The sequence below is a fragment of the Cyclopterus lumpus genome, chromosome 7 (genome assembly GCF_009769545.1).
Source record: "Cyclopterus lumpus isolate fCycLum1 chromosome 7, fCycLum1.pri, whole genome shotgun sequence".
NCBI lineage: Eukaryota > Metazoa > Chordata > Actinopteri > Perciformes > Cyclopteridae > Cyclopterus > Cyclopterus lumpus.
Window position 1 is genome coordinate 9507511 of NC_046972.1, and position 14317 is coordinate 9521827.

The 14317-nt window shown below is 38.0% G+C and overlaps 2 protein-coding genes across 3 annotated transcripts; both read right to left on the reverse strand.

Moving 5' to 3' along the window:
• Positions 1 to 790: 790 nt before the first annotated feature.
• LOC117733614 (taste receptor type 1 member 1-like) lies at positions 791 to 5068 on the reverse strand. The gene is made up of 6 exons (XM_034537391.1): positions 4941 to 5068; positions 4350 to 4647; positions 3416 to 4141; positions 3003 to 3209; positions 2523 to 2643; positions 791 to 2064 (listed from the first exon to the last, which is right to left on the reverse strand). Exons 1-6 carry the CDS (start codon positions 5060 to 5062, stop codon positions 1142 to 1144), a joined length of 2397 nt encoding a protein of 798 aa, XP_034393282.1. The 5' UTR covers positions 5063 to 5068; the 3' UTR covers positions 791 to 1141.
• An 817-nt stretch (positions 5069 to 5885) lies between these two features.
• On the reverse strand, positions 5886 to 12739 carry rer1 (retention in endoplasmic reticulum sorting receptor 1). Of its 2 annotated transcripts, XM_034538253.1 has the most exons (8): positions 12606 to 12739; positions 10891 to 10972; positions 10367 to 10471; positions 9761 to 9857; positions 9137 to 9215; positions 8190 to 8325; positions 7870 to 7924; positions 5886 to 6392 (listed from the first exon to the last, which is right to left on the reverse strand). In XM_034538253.1, exons 2-8 carry the CDS (start codon positions 10969 to 10971, stop codon positions 6382 to 6384), a joined length of 564 nt encoding a protein of 187 aa, XP_034394144.1. In that variant the 5' UTR covers position 10972; positions 12606 to 12739; the 3' UTR covers positions 5886 to 6381. The 2 variants fall into 2 exon arrangements, with proteins under 2 accessions (XP_034394144.1, XP_034394143.1); XM_034538252.1 differs by having other exon boundaries at positions 5886 to 7924; positions 12606 to 12738.
• Positions 12740 to 14317: the final 1578 nt, after the last annotated feature.

The window sequence follows — 14317 nt, forward strand, 5'->3', positions numbered from 1 at the left end:
GGTCAAAAACTCTTAGCTTCCTGTCCACACCTGATTGTCATGACCAGGCACTTGTGCATATTTGCATGTACTGCTCCGCCCTGTGTTCAATGGCAGAACTGCATGTATAAATTCCCCTTGTGCTTTCCTCAAAGATAAAATAAAGAAACAAACTACAATATGGCCCCAAGAACTGTGATATAACTGCTTTACATGTAAACTAAGAGGATCGGAACTAGAGGACTTTGCGTTTATGTTTTTCCTTATTTAATCCTCTTCATGTATGTTTAGTGTATCCTGTTTCATTTTGAAATGTCACACTTTCGATGTATCACGGTTTATGTTCATGGTTTTTGTAGCTTTTATATATCTTAAAAATGGTGGTTGCTAAACAGTGGCTAAGTAAGACGACTAAACATTATCACGCCATCATCTTATTTATGTGAAGTCATGCGACCATAGTGTAGTTTGTTTATCGCCTAATGTTAGTTTTTCACTTCTGCCGATTGTATTTACGCAAAAAAATTCATACAAGTTTTATTTATTTGTGAAGACTATCTTGGTGAACAACATGTGTAAGTATCATAAAGTTTTGTTTGTTTACATTTTTTTTTTTGCAGTTAGCCAACATTTTTAAGGGAACCAGGGCAATGCTAACTTCTGGGTTGGTCATCAAAGATAGGCAAGTTTATTTATAGAGCACAATTCATACACAAGGCAATTCAAAGTGCTTTACAGCTACATACAATTACAAAAAGGCAAATAAAATCATTCCATAAAAACAATCATTAATTAATTTAAAGATATACCGTAACCCTGCAGCACTATATCATGAGTATGTTATATAAACATGCTGATGTTAGCATTTCGCTCAAGGCACTGCTGTACAGAGTCACAGAGCCCTTACCATGGCTGTGATGCTAACACAGCATTAAAAGAGCCTATGTTTAAATGTTATTGACTGCATATTGAATTTCAAGATTCTTACACCCCTGAGTAAAACAACCAAATATAAACAATCAACCTAATTAGGATACAACAAAACAGGGACAGATTTAAAATATGATGTTCTACTGTGATTAATGTGATTTAATTGAAAGTATTCAGGAGGTCGGTTAGCACATCTCTTCTTGAATACAGAACACACATTTACTGGAAGCTGCTACTGTCTGATGGTATAATTCTGAATGAGACTTTGGAAGTACTCCTGTGTGTTTTTGTATGATTGAAAAAGGATGATGTGACATTTTGGGAGGAAATACCACAACAGAAAGGAGTAGAGACTGGAGAGTACAGCCAGGGCGTTGAGTGTTTGGATGTACTTGCCATGGTAAAGTAAGTACTCAGTGGCAAAGATGACCCAGGTGAGGATCAGCATCAGCAGGCAGAAGGTTATTGCTTTGGCTTCATTGTAATTTTTAGGGAGGTCTTTTCCCATGTAGGAGAAAATAAAGCAAAGAGAGCACAAAGATAAAAGTAAAATCACAGGACCGGCGAATGCTTTGAGATTAATATCACAAGCAAGTATGACTTTGTCTGGGTACTCGAGTGTGTCATTGTAGGGCTTGGGAGGGGCAAAAGCACAGCCAAAAAGAAGGAGGAGTGCCTGAGTAACAAATGCCACAGTGATGACCAGCCATTGTCCATGATATTTCATCCACCAACTATGGAGCTTGGGGAACTTGGCGGCCATTTTAAAAATATATACAATTTGAAAAGAGCGCACCACAAAACATGCGAGACAAACCGTGTAAAACAAGAGAAATGGTAAGAACCTTAAGATACAAGAGGAAGTGGTTGGCTTACCAAAGTAAAAGAACACACTGAGACTACACAGACTAAGGCAGCTAAAAATTAGGAAGCACATTGGTCCCCCAGCAGATCTGACAACAGGTGTATTGTAGTTGATGGCAAAGAGAGCGGACATGGCTAGTGTGAGGCCCACCAAGACCCAGGCTCCGACCATGATCATTATAGCCCCGCTGTCTGTGAATGGGACGTACTCCACCACCCGCAGATTACATGATGTACTTCCTGGTGCAGACCATTCAGTTTTCTTACAGTTGATGCACTTGTAGGGATCCTCTGTTCAACATGAGAGATAAAATTCAAAAATTCAGTTTTGAAAAATCCCCTGTGGCTAAAAAAAGATCAAAGCTGTGTTTTACATTTAATTTGTGATACTGTATGAACAAAACTTTATCCTCAAGTACATTTAGTGTGTACTGTGGTGTCTGCAGCTGTCCGTGAACGTGTGTTTTGGGAGAATAAACACTTACTTAGACTAACGGTCAGCGGCCGTTAGTTGAAGTGGAACCATAACGAGGACACGTTCAGATATTTTAGAGATATCTCAAAATGTCTCAAAGTAAAAAAAACATTTTTTAGCCAATGGATTGGATGACCGATCGCTCACATGCTACTTCTGTCTCGCTTCTAATGGTGATTCCCGGTATGCCATAAAAACGTTTAAAATTCTAAAATGGGCTCACATCAAGACCAAAAAGACAGCACTGCTTGTCTTTCTCTGTAAAATAATGTACCTGTTTTGTTGATATAAGTTCCCTTCTCACAGATGTCACAATTGAAGCAGCATTTGTGGATTCCATCTTGCTTTTTTGCAAATCCTACATCACATTCTTGGGAACACAGTGAAGTAGGTACCTGTACAAGACAATTATTTAAAAGACAAGTAAGGACAAATGTAAGATAACACCATGAGGCTTGGAGGCAAATTATAGACAGGTGGCAGTATTTATGCCTACAGCTTAAACAAATTCTAAACGCGTGTTTGGAATATGCAATCAACACTGAACAGAACATCTAGACGTCCCCTGCAAATGACACCATGAAAAACCACCATTGGTTGATGTTTCAGATATTATGTTTTGCCCGTCAGTTTTTTCTAAATAAATGTGCATATGTGCACTCATCCACACACACATCCTTGCAAAAGTGGGAAAACAAAGTATTTTTAAATCAACTTATAGCATATCAATTCGTTGTAGGGAAAAACAACGTACCCTTTCCTCTGTGTACCACTGAATTTGGGTGTTGTTGATGAAGAAATGGAAAGTTGGGTGAAAATGATAAAAGCCAATCTCCTCTGCATCACCAATTTGGTTCCAGAAAACTATCGAATAGGATCCATAGTTGGGGTCTCCATTCTCATCAAATGTAACACTTTGGTTTAAAAGTGTAAAGTTTGACTTTTTCAGCTCTGCAAGAACCTGATGAGTGTACACAAAGCACAGAGAACTTTTAGTACAGAGAGCATTTGTCTACAATGAATATGATTAGATGATGATGCAATAGGTTTTTAAATTTATAGGATTTAAACTTTCAAATGGGCTTGTTTTTAAGATAAGATATTGGCAAGAATCAGATTAAATTAAATAATTATATAAATGTATTGTCAGATTACGTGTACACTTACCATATGTGGGTATACTGTAATATTACCATTACATCTGCCTGATTCACATTGCAAGGTGTTGTGTAAGGCATGAGCGATGGCATACACAGCAGAATAAACGGGAAAATTAAAAGATGGGTCCACAGTGAGGATTTCTTCTGCACTCAAGCTGCTGCAGTTGCAACCCTGATTACAAAACACATTTTGTTCTGCATTTTTAGAATGAGTCTGGTTTTTGGAAGAATAAATAAAATCACTGAAACCAGGTATTGTTACTTTTGGCTCAGAAACCCCAATTACAGTTCCAATATGTTTGATTCCTTTCTTCTTGGGGAGCTTCTTGTTTAAGGACCATGCGTGTCCTGCTATCCACACCTTGTTAGTGACATTGAGTTGTATAGCGGACTCAATGAGAGCTTCAGCAGTCCATTCAGGAGCAAAAACAATGATGATACCTATCCTCTGTGTTTCTATCTGTCTGAATAGTTGGGAGTGATCTGTATATAGATTGAGGCCTTTGGTGTATGCCATGCAAATATCAGTGTTGCTAATCCTCTTCATGAACAACTCCCGGCCATCATTTCCATAATCATCATCAATGTTAAGGAATGCAACCCAGCGCCAGTTGAAGTGTTGAATGATATGAACAATCACTTCTATGACGTCTTTATTGGGATGCACTGTTCGTAGGAAAGAGGGAAATTGCTGTTTTCTTGAAAAGACCGAAGTAGAAGCTCCATAACTGACCTGTCAAGAGAAATGGAAAAAAATGTATAATTTTCAGCGACAACTACTCAAATGTAACGTTAAAACACATTTCACAATTAATTGATAGGAACACACATAGAGCAATTGTCATTATTTTAGTGACCAATATAAAATCTGTTTACATTTTTTTTTTAAAAATGCATGTAAAACAGTTTTCTTTAATGACTTGACGTATCTGAAAACTTACCATAGGAATGAGATCCATCATGAACAGCGGGGCCACAGTCAGGACCTGAGTGCTCGTAAAAGGGCCGACCACCGCCATCACTTTGGACACATTCCTGTGTGCTTTGCCCCAAGGCTGGATCATGCCATCGACTGAGAGGAGTTTAAAAATGCCTGGAAAACTGTGTGTATCTGAGCAGTGGTCAAATATATCATAGCCCAGAGAGACATTTGGCAGGAGGTTTGTGGAGTTATTGATTTCCTCTACAGAGAATCTCATCAACTGAAACCTCCGATAGCTCGACAGAATCAAGGGTTGACTGAGAACAGAGGAAGGAAAGTGAGATCATTTGAGAATTAGTTTCACCATTCACTGCCTGTACAGACACGTACATCTAAAACAAGATAATGGAGACGATGTTCTTAAACTTTGAAAATATAGCAATTCATTAAATTGTTCTTGGGGAAAATGTTACACGCTTTATCCGCTGACCTAAAACCTAATGCAAAGACTTGAATGAGTAATCTGTCATGTGTTAACACCGAGGTGTTCCATTATTTTCAACCTCAAAAAATATCCCAAATATCCTTTCAGACATATTGTAAGACTCACTTGGAGCAGTCGATTCCTTCTGGTCTGATTTGTGCAACAGCAGAACTAACATGATGAATATCAAAAAGTCCAGCCAACACATATTCTCCTTCCAGCTGAAACTCTGAGGCTGCATGGTGCATTGAGCCGAAGGCATGAAGACAAGCTTCCAGGAGAAGTAGCGAAACCAAGAAGAGTTTCATTGTGCTAGCTTACCCATCTGATGTAAACTAGGAAATAGGAGTGCATATAAGTCCTCAGAAATGGAGAATACACAAATCAGTATGCAAAAAAAAAAAAGTTTGAATAATGTCCCCCCCTGCACAATCTTCCCGTATTAAAATAATGATGAATTAAAAACAGGATTGTAGAATTGTTTGCAAATTTATGGGGAAACCCCCCCCCCCCCAAATATTCAGAACATTCGCTATGAAAACATTTCTCTTGATCATATTTCACACGTTTCTATATCTAGCCCATGTGGCCTGACGGCTGTCGATCAGAGCACAGACCAGGTTGGCCATGAGGTCATAGGAACTGCCTGCAGGCTCAGAGACAAAGATTGTATGGAGGCACAGAAGTGAGGAAGGACTTAAACACATGTGTGCTGCATTGAGTGTTACCAGGAATGCTCAGTGACCTCCATAACTCTTAAATGGAAGAGAGGAATGCGCCTTCCTGATGCGAGTGCAGAAAACCGCTTACAACATGGAACGTTTGGTATTGAGAGAGCAAAGTATTTTCTTGCGCTTCCCGTCAGCGAATAATTCTATTAACTTGCGTTGATGTCACTGTTGCATTTTTTTAATTGTCTGTTTCTTGCATCTCATCAATATGTTTGAGTGGGAAAGATGTTCAGTGATTTATGAACTGTACTGAAAGAGAGTCAAATGAAAAAGTGGAGAAACCTTTGGCCCCGATCTCCTCCATTGATATCTGAATAATATGGAGGCAGAGACAACGATGTTCTGTTTGATGGGACACAGCCTCTTTAATAGCATTTGGAGTGAAAAAAAATTACACTTAAGTTGTTAAAATCAAGTTTTTGTTTATAACTGTAGCACAGGAAAACACTAACATGCAGTCTATGAGAAACATTTAATTCATCCAATCTAGAACCCAATTAACCAGTTCTGCTTTCATCAATTTCAACTGAAATGGATTTAAACACTTGGAAACAGTTTGGTGGTTGAAAGAAAAAACTAAAATAAAAATAATGTCAAAGAAATTTCATATTTTCAAATATATATATATACACAAATCCTACGGACAACCCTTTGAAACAAACTTTTTACAGGAAAATGGTTGATCCCTTACTACAGTGCTGACCAAAGTTTAATAATGACAGATTATCCCCAGCATTCTGATAAAAATGGAGAAAAACAAAACAGGTTTATAGAAAAGAGTGCTCGCCACCCACTTCATCCATTTGTTATAATAAAAGCTCTCAATCTCTGTGTTCTTATGTTTCCTCTGCAAAAGAAAGAGAACAAAAGTTTGCTTGGAATGACTATATTTACCAAAAATGTTCAAAGTAAACACAGATTTGTAAGTACTAAAACAGCTACTCTACATAAATTGAATGGACCCCAGGCTTTGAAACCTAGATGGGTAAATGTTTCAAAGAGAAAAGGTCTTTGGGATAAATGTGTAATTGTTTAACTATTATTTCAGATTAGACCTCATCATGAATTGGACTTGAATACTGGCTGTACAATTTGAAGACAAAGTATATTTTGAATAATAATAATAATAATAATACACATAATGGTCTAAAGATCTGACGTAAAACAAATTCATTGACTTGCCATATTAAGCTAAATGCATCCTAAAAAAAAAAAGCGATGTAATTTGGTTTATAGAGGTGCTCAACGACACAGTATCCCAGCTCTACAAAAGCGCTAAAATAGAAAGAGGTGATTTAGGTAGACCACAGGCTACAGGACACTAAATGGGTTGGGATTAGTGACACTCGCTTTGAACAACGCATTCAATGACGTGGTGGGTGGCTAAAGATTCAAGTCAAGTCCCTGTTAATCATCCATAATGATGCTTGCTCCACTGGCTATGCTCGTGAGAATCAGGTAACAAAAATATTGCGTTAGGTGCCAATTCAAGATAAATTACAAATTTTAATCTAAAATTATTTGCGCTGAGTATAGGCTAATCCTTTCAAGAGATGAATTATGATAGGCGTCTTTCTGCCTTATGTCATGAATGCACAGTCAAGTGAAAGGTGTCTAATTTTTCCAAGTTTCTGCATGTAGTACAGGAGGACCGTCTGAGACACTTGTGACCCAGAGCAGCCGCACAATTTTATCACAAAAGATGAAATGATTCAACTTAAAGACATTGCATTTCCTTCAGCTTCATCTCACACATTTAATCGTGTCATGTTTCTAACACTACTGACTTTCAATATATAGCTTGTTACAAATAAGTAGGTACCAATATATTAATCAAAGTTGGCAAATTTATTTCACTTGGGGAGAAGGAGATGTACTGGAATCCCCATCATTGAAAAAAAATAATCACAAGTTTCACGGCAACTTTTTTCAGTGTGGTTCCTCCTTGGTGACTTTATACTTACCCCATGGGGTTAAAAGGCAAAAGGCAGCACTGAGTCTCACCTACTTCTGAACAATAGCAGACCAATCCTAAAATGAGGATTGCAGTCCTCAAGAAGAAGAAGAAAAAAAAAAACCCTACCCCTAAATAGACAAAGGCAATATTCCCAGACTAATTTGATCCATGCTGGTCATATCCTCATCTGAACCATGGATCAACATTTATATTTTTCATTTCTTGTTTCTGTCCCGCTTACAAAAAGGTAAATCAATCTCTAACCCTCGTCACGCACCACTAACTGTGGCCGATAAATTTAAAATGAGAAGGAAGAGGGAAAGTGGGAGATTTTAACTAGCAAAAGGTTTCCCTGTTTCGTCCTTGCCTTTGTATGTCCTCTTCCCATGTGTGAAGGGTAGGTATCTGTACTTGACCATATGCTAGAGAAAGTGGGGAAGAAAAAGAGGAGAATTATTATTACTTTCAATTTTGTATTGCATGATATAGTCTGGTGTTCCTGACATTCTACACAGCTCATTTTCATAATGATGAAAAGATAGGCATTTCGACTTGGATTCGTCACAACCAATAGATCTTCTATGTAATCTAAAGCAATGCAGTGTTTGCGTTACACTCACTCCAGGACAGCTGCAGTGTCAACATATGCAGTGCACTTATAGGGGTCAGTCAATGTACACTTTTTACCTTGATCTGCCTCTTCATGGTGATGCAGAAGAGCATGATGAAGTACATTACAAGTATAGGCCAGAACACTGGCACATTGAAGGCTTCAAAAAATGTGCAAATCATGGCGATGACGATGCCTTTCGTCGCCGAATGCCTGGCAAGACAAGTATGATATCCATCAGTTAAACCAGTCGACCCACATTAGTGGAAGCATACGTCACCAACATCCTCAACAAACAAACTCCTAACCAGTCATTTATTGAATGCATGCACATTTCTTAGAATTAAATTAATCCATATAGGAAAATGGAAACAAATATTACAAACAACTCACAATGAACAAAAGGTTGTTGGATAAACTTGATTTCTTCACATGTGAACATGCATTAGAATACATCATATTTTCTCAAGTCAGTTAACGCAGTGAGTATGAAAACAGCTGTTAATTACTCAATGATATTACAGTTCTTTTTTAAAAACCACGGAAAAAAAGGGGAACCAAAGATCATTGTTTTATACACTCTGAAACGCCAGCTGCAAAGCCACTTTAGTGCACAAGAGGACAATATAGGGTGCATAAACACATGGCAGTCAGGAAAGGATCAACATGAACTGTGTGTACTAGAACACAGAAACGTTGACTTAATGCTCAACCAGTAACATTTTTATAATGCTAAAACTGCTCAAAGATGCTAACTTTCCCAGTAAAGGCTTGTCAAGCCAGGCTTACAAGAGTCAAATAATATTTTATATGTAATGTCTCTCGGCATGATCTATGGATGATGTAGAGAATAATTCAAGATCACACAGAGTCACAAGCAAATACACGCAATACAAGTCAACATCTTTGTTTTATTTAAATGAGCTCTGCATGACTTTAAAAGTTGACCACAGAACATTTAACAGAAAAATCTATTGCAATCACTCCATCAGTGACAGGTGGCCCAGCAATGAGCTCGACTCACCAGAATTTGAATTCAGGCAATCTCCTGATGAAAGGGCGGAACTCCTCGTTTTGCTTGGTGGGAAGGGATGGGCCCTCATCTGCAAGAGAGAGATAGCGAGAGCGAGAGATTATGGGTGATATGTTGTAAAAAGTGAAATCTTCAATCACAACATACAAGCCAAAACATTAGAAAAAATTGATTAAAATGATTTACGGCCAAATAAGGGGAATAAACAACTTCACAACCGTTTTTGCTTTCATGCGTCTGCACTTAACTTCTGAGAGAGCACTTGTTAATTAATAGTGTGGTTGGCACTATAACATTTAATTCCTTGGACGTTCTAACAAGTTGTGTTTTGTGGATACAAACATCTCAATGTTAAAATGTGTTGCACACTTCCAACCAGACATTTTGTTCTGTTTGGACAACTAAATACACACACTAAGATAGGTTTGTAAACATATGTGATGCTGCATACATGTGTTGTGTATGGAAAAGTATTCCAAGTGATTTTTGATATTCACCGTAATGTGTTAAAAGCCTAAATAAAAAGCCATCAACAACCCAATAGGTAACCTACTACAAAGTACACAATATGACAATTGTACAAAAAGCTGATGAGATTTAATTGATCCAACTTGCCTTCGTCAAGCAGTGAAGGATCCACTTTTGGCGATAGAAAAGCAATGAACAGGTTGAGATGGTAGATTCCCAAAGCATATGTTACTATATACCAACCCTGAAAGGCAGCATAAGAAACATCACTAGATTAACAGGATTTCTGGGCAGCCAGAAAATATGAATGTGCACCTTTTGTTAGTGAAAATTACACACACATATGAGCATAACATTTTCATGAAAACAGAACAGGCAAGTAGGCACATTTTCCAAACACTCATACAAAATGAAAAAGATGTACAGCCACTGTCTTCTTGTAGTGTCCTCTAAGCCACTGTCACCTTTGGTGACAATCAGCACAAAACAAAAACAATGAGCCTTAAATATAATACAATCCAGTACAACACCATCACAAACTTCTAGGTAAATAATTAGTAGAGGTGAATAAACACCTTACTCTGACAGCCTAAAACAAATGTACATTTTAAACTGCAGGGCAAGTTTAAGATTTGGTTACAATGTTGCTTTTATTACAACTACATACGATTCTCATGTGTCACATTTGTTTACTACCCTGAGCAAAGAACGATATAGTAAAGTGTATATAAAAAAATGAAAATGAACAATTACCTGTAGTATGTACACTCTGATCATGTAGACAGCGGTAAGTAGTAGAGTAGATGCCCATCGCGCTATATAGAATGGCGTTGACTTGTCTAGCCATGACTGATAGACCTATAACAAAAGAATATAAGAAAAAAGGAAACAAATACAACCATCAGAGGTAGAGACTATCACTTATGAACCAGTAAGACAATCATAAATATAAAAAATTGCAGCGCCATTGAAAAACAGTCAACTTTCACTTCGTGGAGATACAGTGACATACATATATAATTAAAGTCTTTTCTAGCCTTTGACGCATGAATTTCTCTGCCTGACTGACGGACTACTACCGAGTGATTATCTTAAATACAAAGGAGTGAAGAATATGAAACTGAAAGTAGTCAAAGTATTGTTCTGGAATACAGATAGACTGATGCTTAAAATAAATAAATAAATAATCAGAATCAGTATTTAGACAAGTGTATAAAATAATGTAATCCCTAATTACGTAATAGATACAATTGTGATCTGAATAGTAAACATGTTACCTGTCCAATCCGTGTGAAAAAGGCAGCAACTACAGATGGTTTTCCATGGATTGACTCCCCAACACTGTCCCCTTCTGACATTCTGCCAGCAAAGATGAAAAAGACATTTTGATTAGGGGTGCGTGGATGTAGACGACATCACTAGTATGACTGAAACAGACGTTATGTTAAATGTCCACACGCCTAGCATCTCCTAGTCTCAGGTATATTGGCGGGTATTTTCCATCAAGTTTATAAGACAAAAAAGGTAGAACCTTTTCCTTTTCCAGTTTTTGTAAAGATAAAGGACACACCTCAACATGTATTGCCTCTTTTTGTCATGTTTTACTTCTTAGCAGGGGCAAGCCTGGAATGTAGGTATTTTTAAGTACAATAATAATTAATACCATACAATTAACATATCTTGGTAATAATAAAATAATAAGCATCTGGTGTGAAGAAAATGCTCCCAATAATAGATGAAAACGTATTCACCAGTAGATGTGTTAATTCTAAACAAACGTTGCGCCTGCTTCTTACTTGAGGCATTGACAAATAACCCATCCAGTAAGACTAGTTAAGAAGGTATTTTTTTTTATTTAAAGTTATTTAACCAGGAAATGAGTCTACTGAAAAGCGTGATCAAGAACCAGCAGTTTGGAGCTATGAAAAGGAGAATGTGTGTTTTGTAGTTAAGCGAGTCCAGATGGGGAAGCTGTCTGACAGGTACACATAACCGGTGTAGAATGATATCCATGTAGAGAACAAACACAGGGAACTCCGTTGAAACCATCTCGCTCGGTAACACTTTGTGTCACCTAAACCTACATAGTGGTGACATATTTCGGCTGATTTTACTTCGAACTTTTTAGTGATCCATTGATTTAACGAGTAGCTCAAACATTTTCTATTTTCCGAGTAGATCGGGGTTAAGTTTCAGGTATCTCATTACAAACTTGTATTGTCTAACCGTAGCGATTACTGCGTCTTTTAATGAGTAACTCTGACATACAACGGTAGCTAAATAAGGTAAGACCGTATATAGCTGTTCGTGATTGTGGCTACCTTTAGCTGCATAACTAGCAAACAGGCTTCAGCGGTCTGGAAGGGAGCTAATAAGTCATATTTATCACAACAGGCTCTCGTGGAAAACCATAGTCTGGATACGACGGAAACAACTTTCTAAAACGGTTCTTCAATGCAATTATTTTTAAAGAAAGAACATTACTCAAGTTAGCTTACAAATTACCCATAGAAATAGCTAACTAGTCATCTAAATGCACATTGCCCTTTGGCCCAAATCATCGCTTGTATGGGTCATGTAGTTTTTCTAAATCTTAAGTCAACCTCTTTCGGTCCTTAAATTAAAGTATGCGACTACATTTCCCTCAACTCCAGCGAGGCGCCTATCAAAACCTGACAAAAGAAAGTGTAGTTCACGACCCACTTTATTGCCATTAAAATTCATGTTGATGAGGAAACCGTTGAACTACAAGTACCAGCGAGGACTGCGACAATCTGACAACTCACTTCCGTCGATACAGTAGTACGTTGCCAACGGCTAGCCAGCTAACATTAGCTCAGATACAACTCAAACAACTCATGCAGCAACATCAACACTAATTGAATGATACAATGGTTTTGGTTGTATGTTTTTCTTAGTTTCAATACTTGTCTGGGTCTCTTAGTTGTGTTTGCAAGTATGGTCAAAATAATCAATGACTGTCATTTCTTACCTGATACGGCCGCTGTGTCACTACCCGGCTCTACCTAGCTAGCTAAACTAGCCACTTCTCGCTGTTAACACGTCAGTACTTCCGCAAGGATTCGAGCTCGAGCGAACGGCAGGGACGTTAGTAGAACCCAGAGCCCTTTAAAGAGAGCGCTAACGGCAGGGAGCATAGTAGAACCCAGACCACTTTAAAGAGAGAGAGCTAACTGCAGGAAGCATAGTAGAACCCAGACCACTTTAAAGAGAGAGAGCTAACTGCAGGAAGGATAGTAGAAGCCAGAGCCATTTAAAGAGAGCCATGTCGTCTCAGTACCCTACAATAAATCTTTTTTACAGGAATAGTTTCCGGAAGTTAGCAGCGTATACGAGCAGCGGTAAGACGTTTAAATAAATTGTGCATTACAGCATATTAGTGTTTTTTCCTTTGAAGAGCATTGACTTGACATGTTCACAACTATAAGCAATATTAATTTGACGACGTGTTGTATGACTTGTGTATGTAATACTTTAATACCTGTATTCTGATCTATTTGTATTCCTATGAAGTGTGCGCGTGTTCCTGCATGGGCATCACTAGGTTTTGCTCTCGTTCGTTAGAGCTGCGCCTCGCCTGGGATCCAGATGAGAGCAGGCGGCCGCTGCAGGGGGCGTTGCCAAAAAACTGAGATCAAGTCGGACAGTTTTCAGCTGCCTTCAAAGAACACACCGGAAGTCACAAAAACAGTTGTTAGTTCCGATCTGAAGTTTAGTACTAGTTTACAGACCAAATGTTGATACATTTTTAGTTATTTAACTATGTTATATTTGGAATTTAGGACTATGGGTCAGTGGTTAGAATGCCCGTCTTTCAATCAAGGGGTTGGCAGTTCAATCCCCGCCCTAGTCGATGTGTCCTTGAGCAAGACACTTAACCCTGCATTGCTCCCCGTAGCTGTGTCTACGGTGTATAATGTAAAGTGTCTTTGAGTATCTTGAAAAGCACTATATAAATTAAATGGATTATTATTTAAAAGATTGTCCATATTGTAGTTGTTGGATGCCATATTTATTTACACATTTATATAAATACATATATGTGAAGATAGTTGTAATTTCTCTATAAAGGGAGGGACTTTATACAATATATCTTGATGCTGTTTGAAAGAAAAGACCCTCAACTTACGAGGTTTGAAGATGAGACGGAGCATATCAAAACCTTTTTCTGTTCATTTGTTCCACCCATTGTAGCGCAACCACTGCCAGCATCTCCACTGTGTAAACCCCTATATTATACCCGACCAAAGTTATCCCTCTGACGCCTCCCATTCTCCCGGACCACCTGCAACATTCTTTTTGCACTGTGCAGGGTGTGTCCCTATAAATTAGCCCAGCAATTTGCCATCAGTGGATTTCTCCTTGAATCCAGTGTAATTTCTCCCATTTCTACCTGAAGGGCAGCACTGAAACCTGAGCTCCAAAGTTATCCTTGTACATTCACGCCGGAGCCCCGGCAACAATGGATTACTGACTCACACCAATAATTCTAAATGATGCCATATAAATAAAAGTATTATTATTAAACACAATAATAATAATAATAATAATAATAATAATAATAATATGTTACTTTATACAGCAGCTTTAAACGAGTTTACAAAGTGCTTTGACATACAAAGCAAAAGCAGGGTGCCAGGCAATGTGACAACAGAAAGCCAAACAGTGAGGACAAACTAAAGC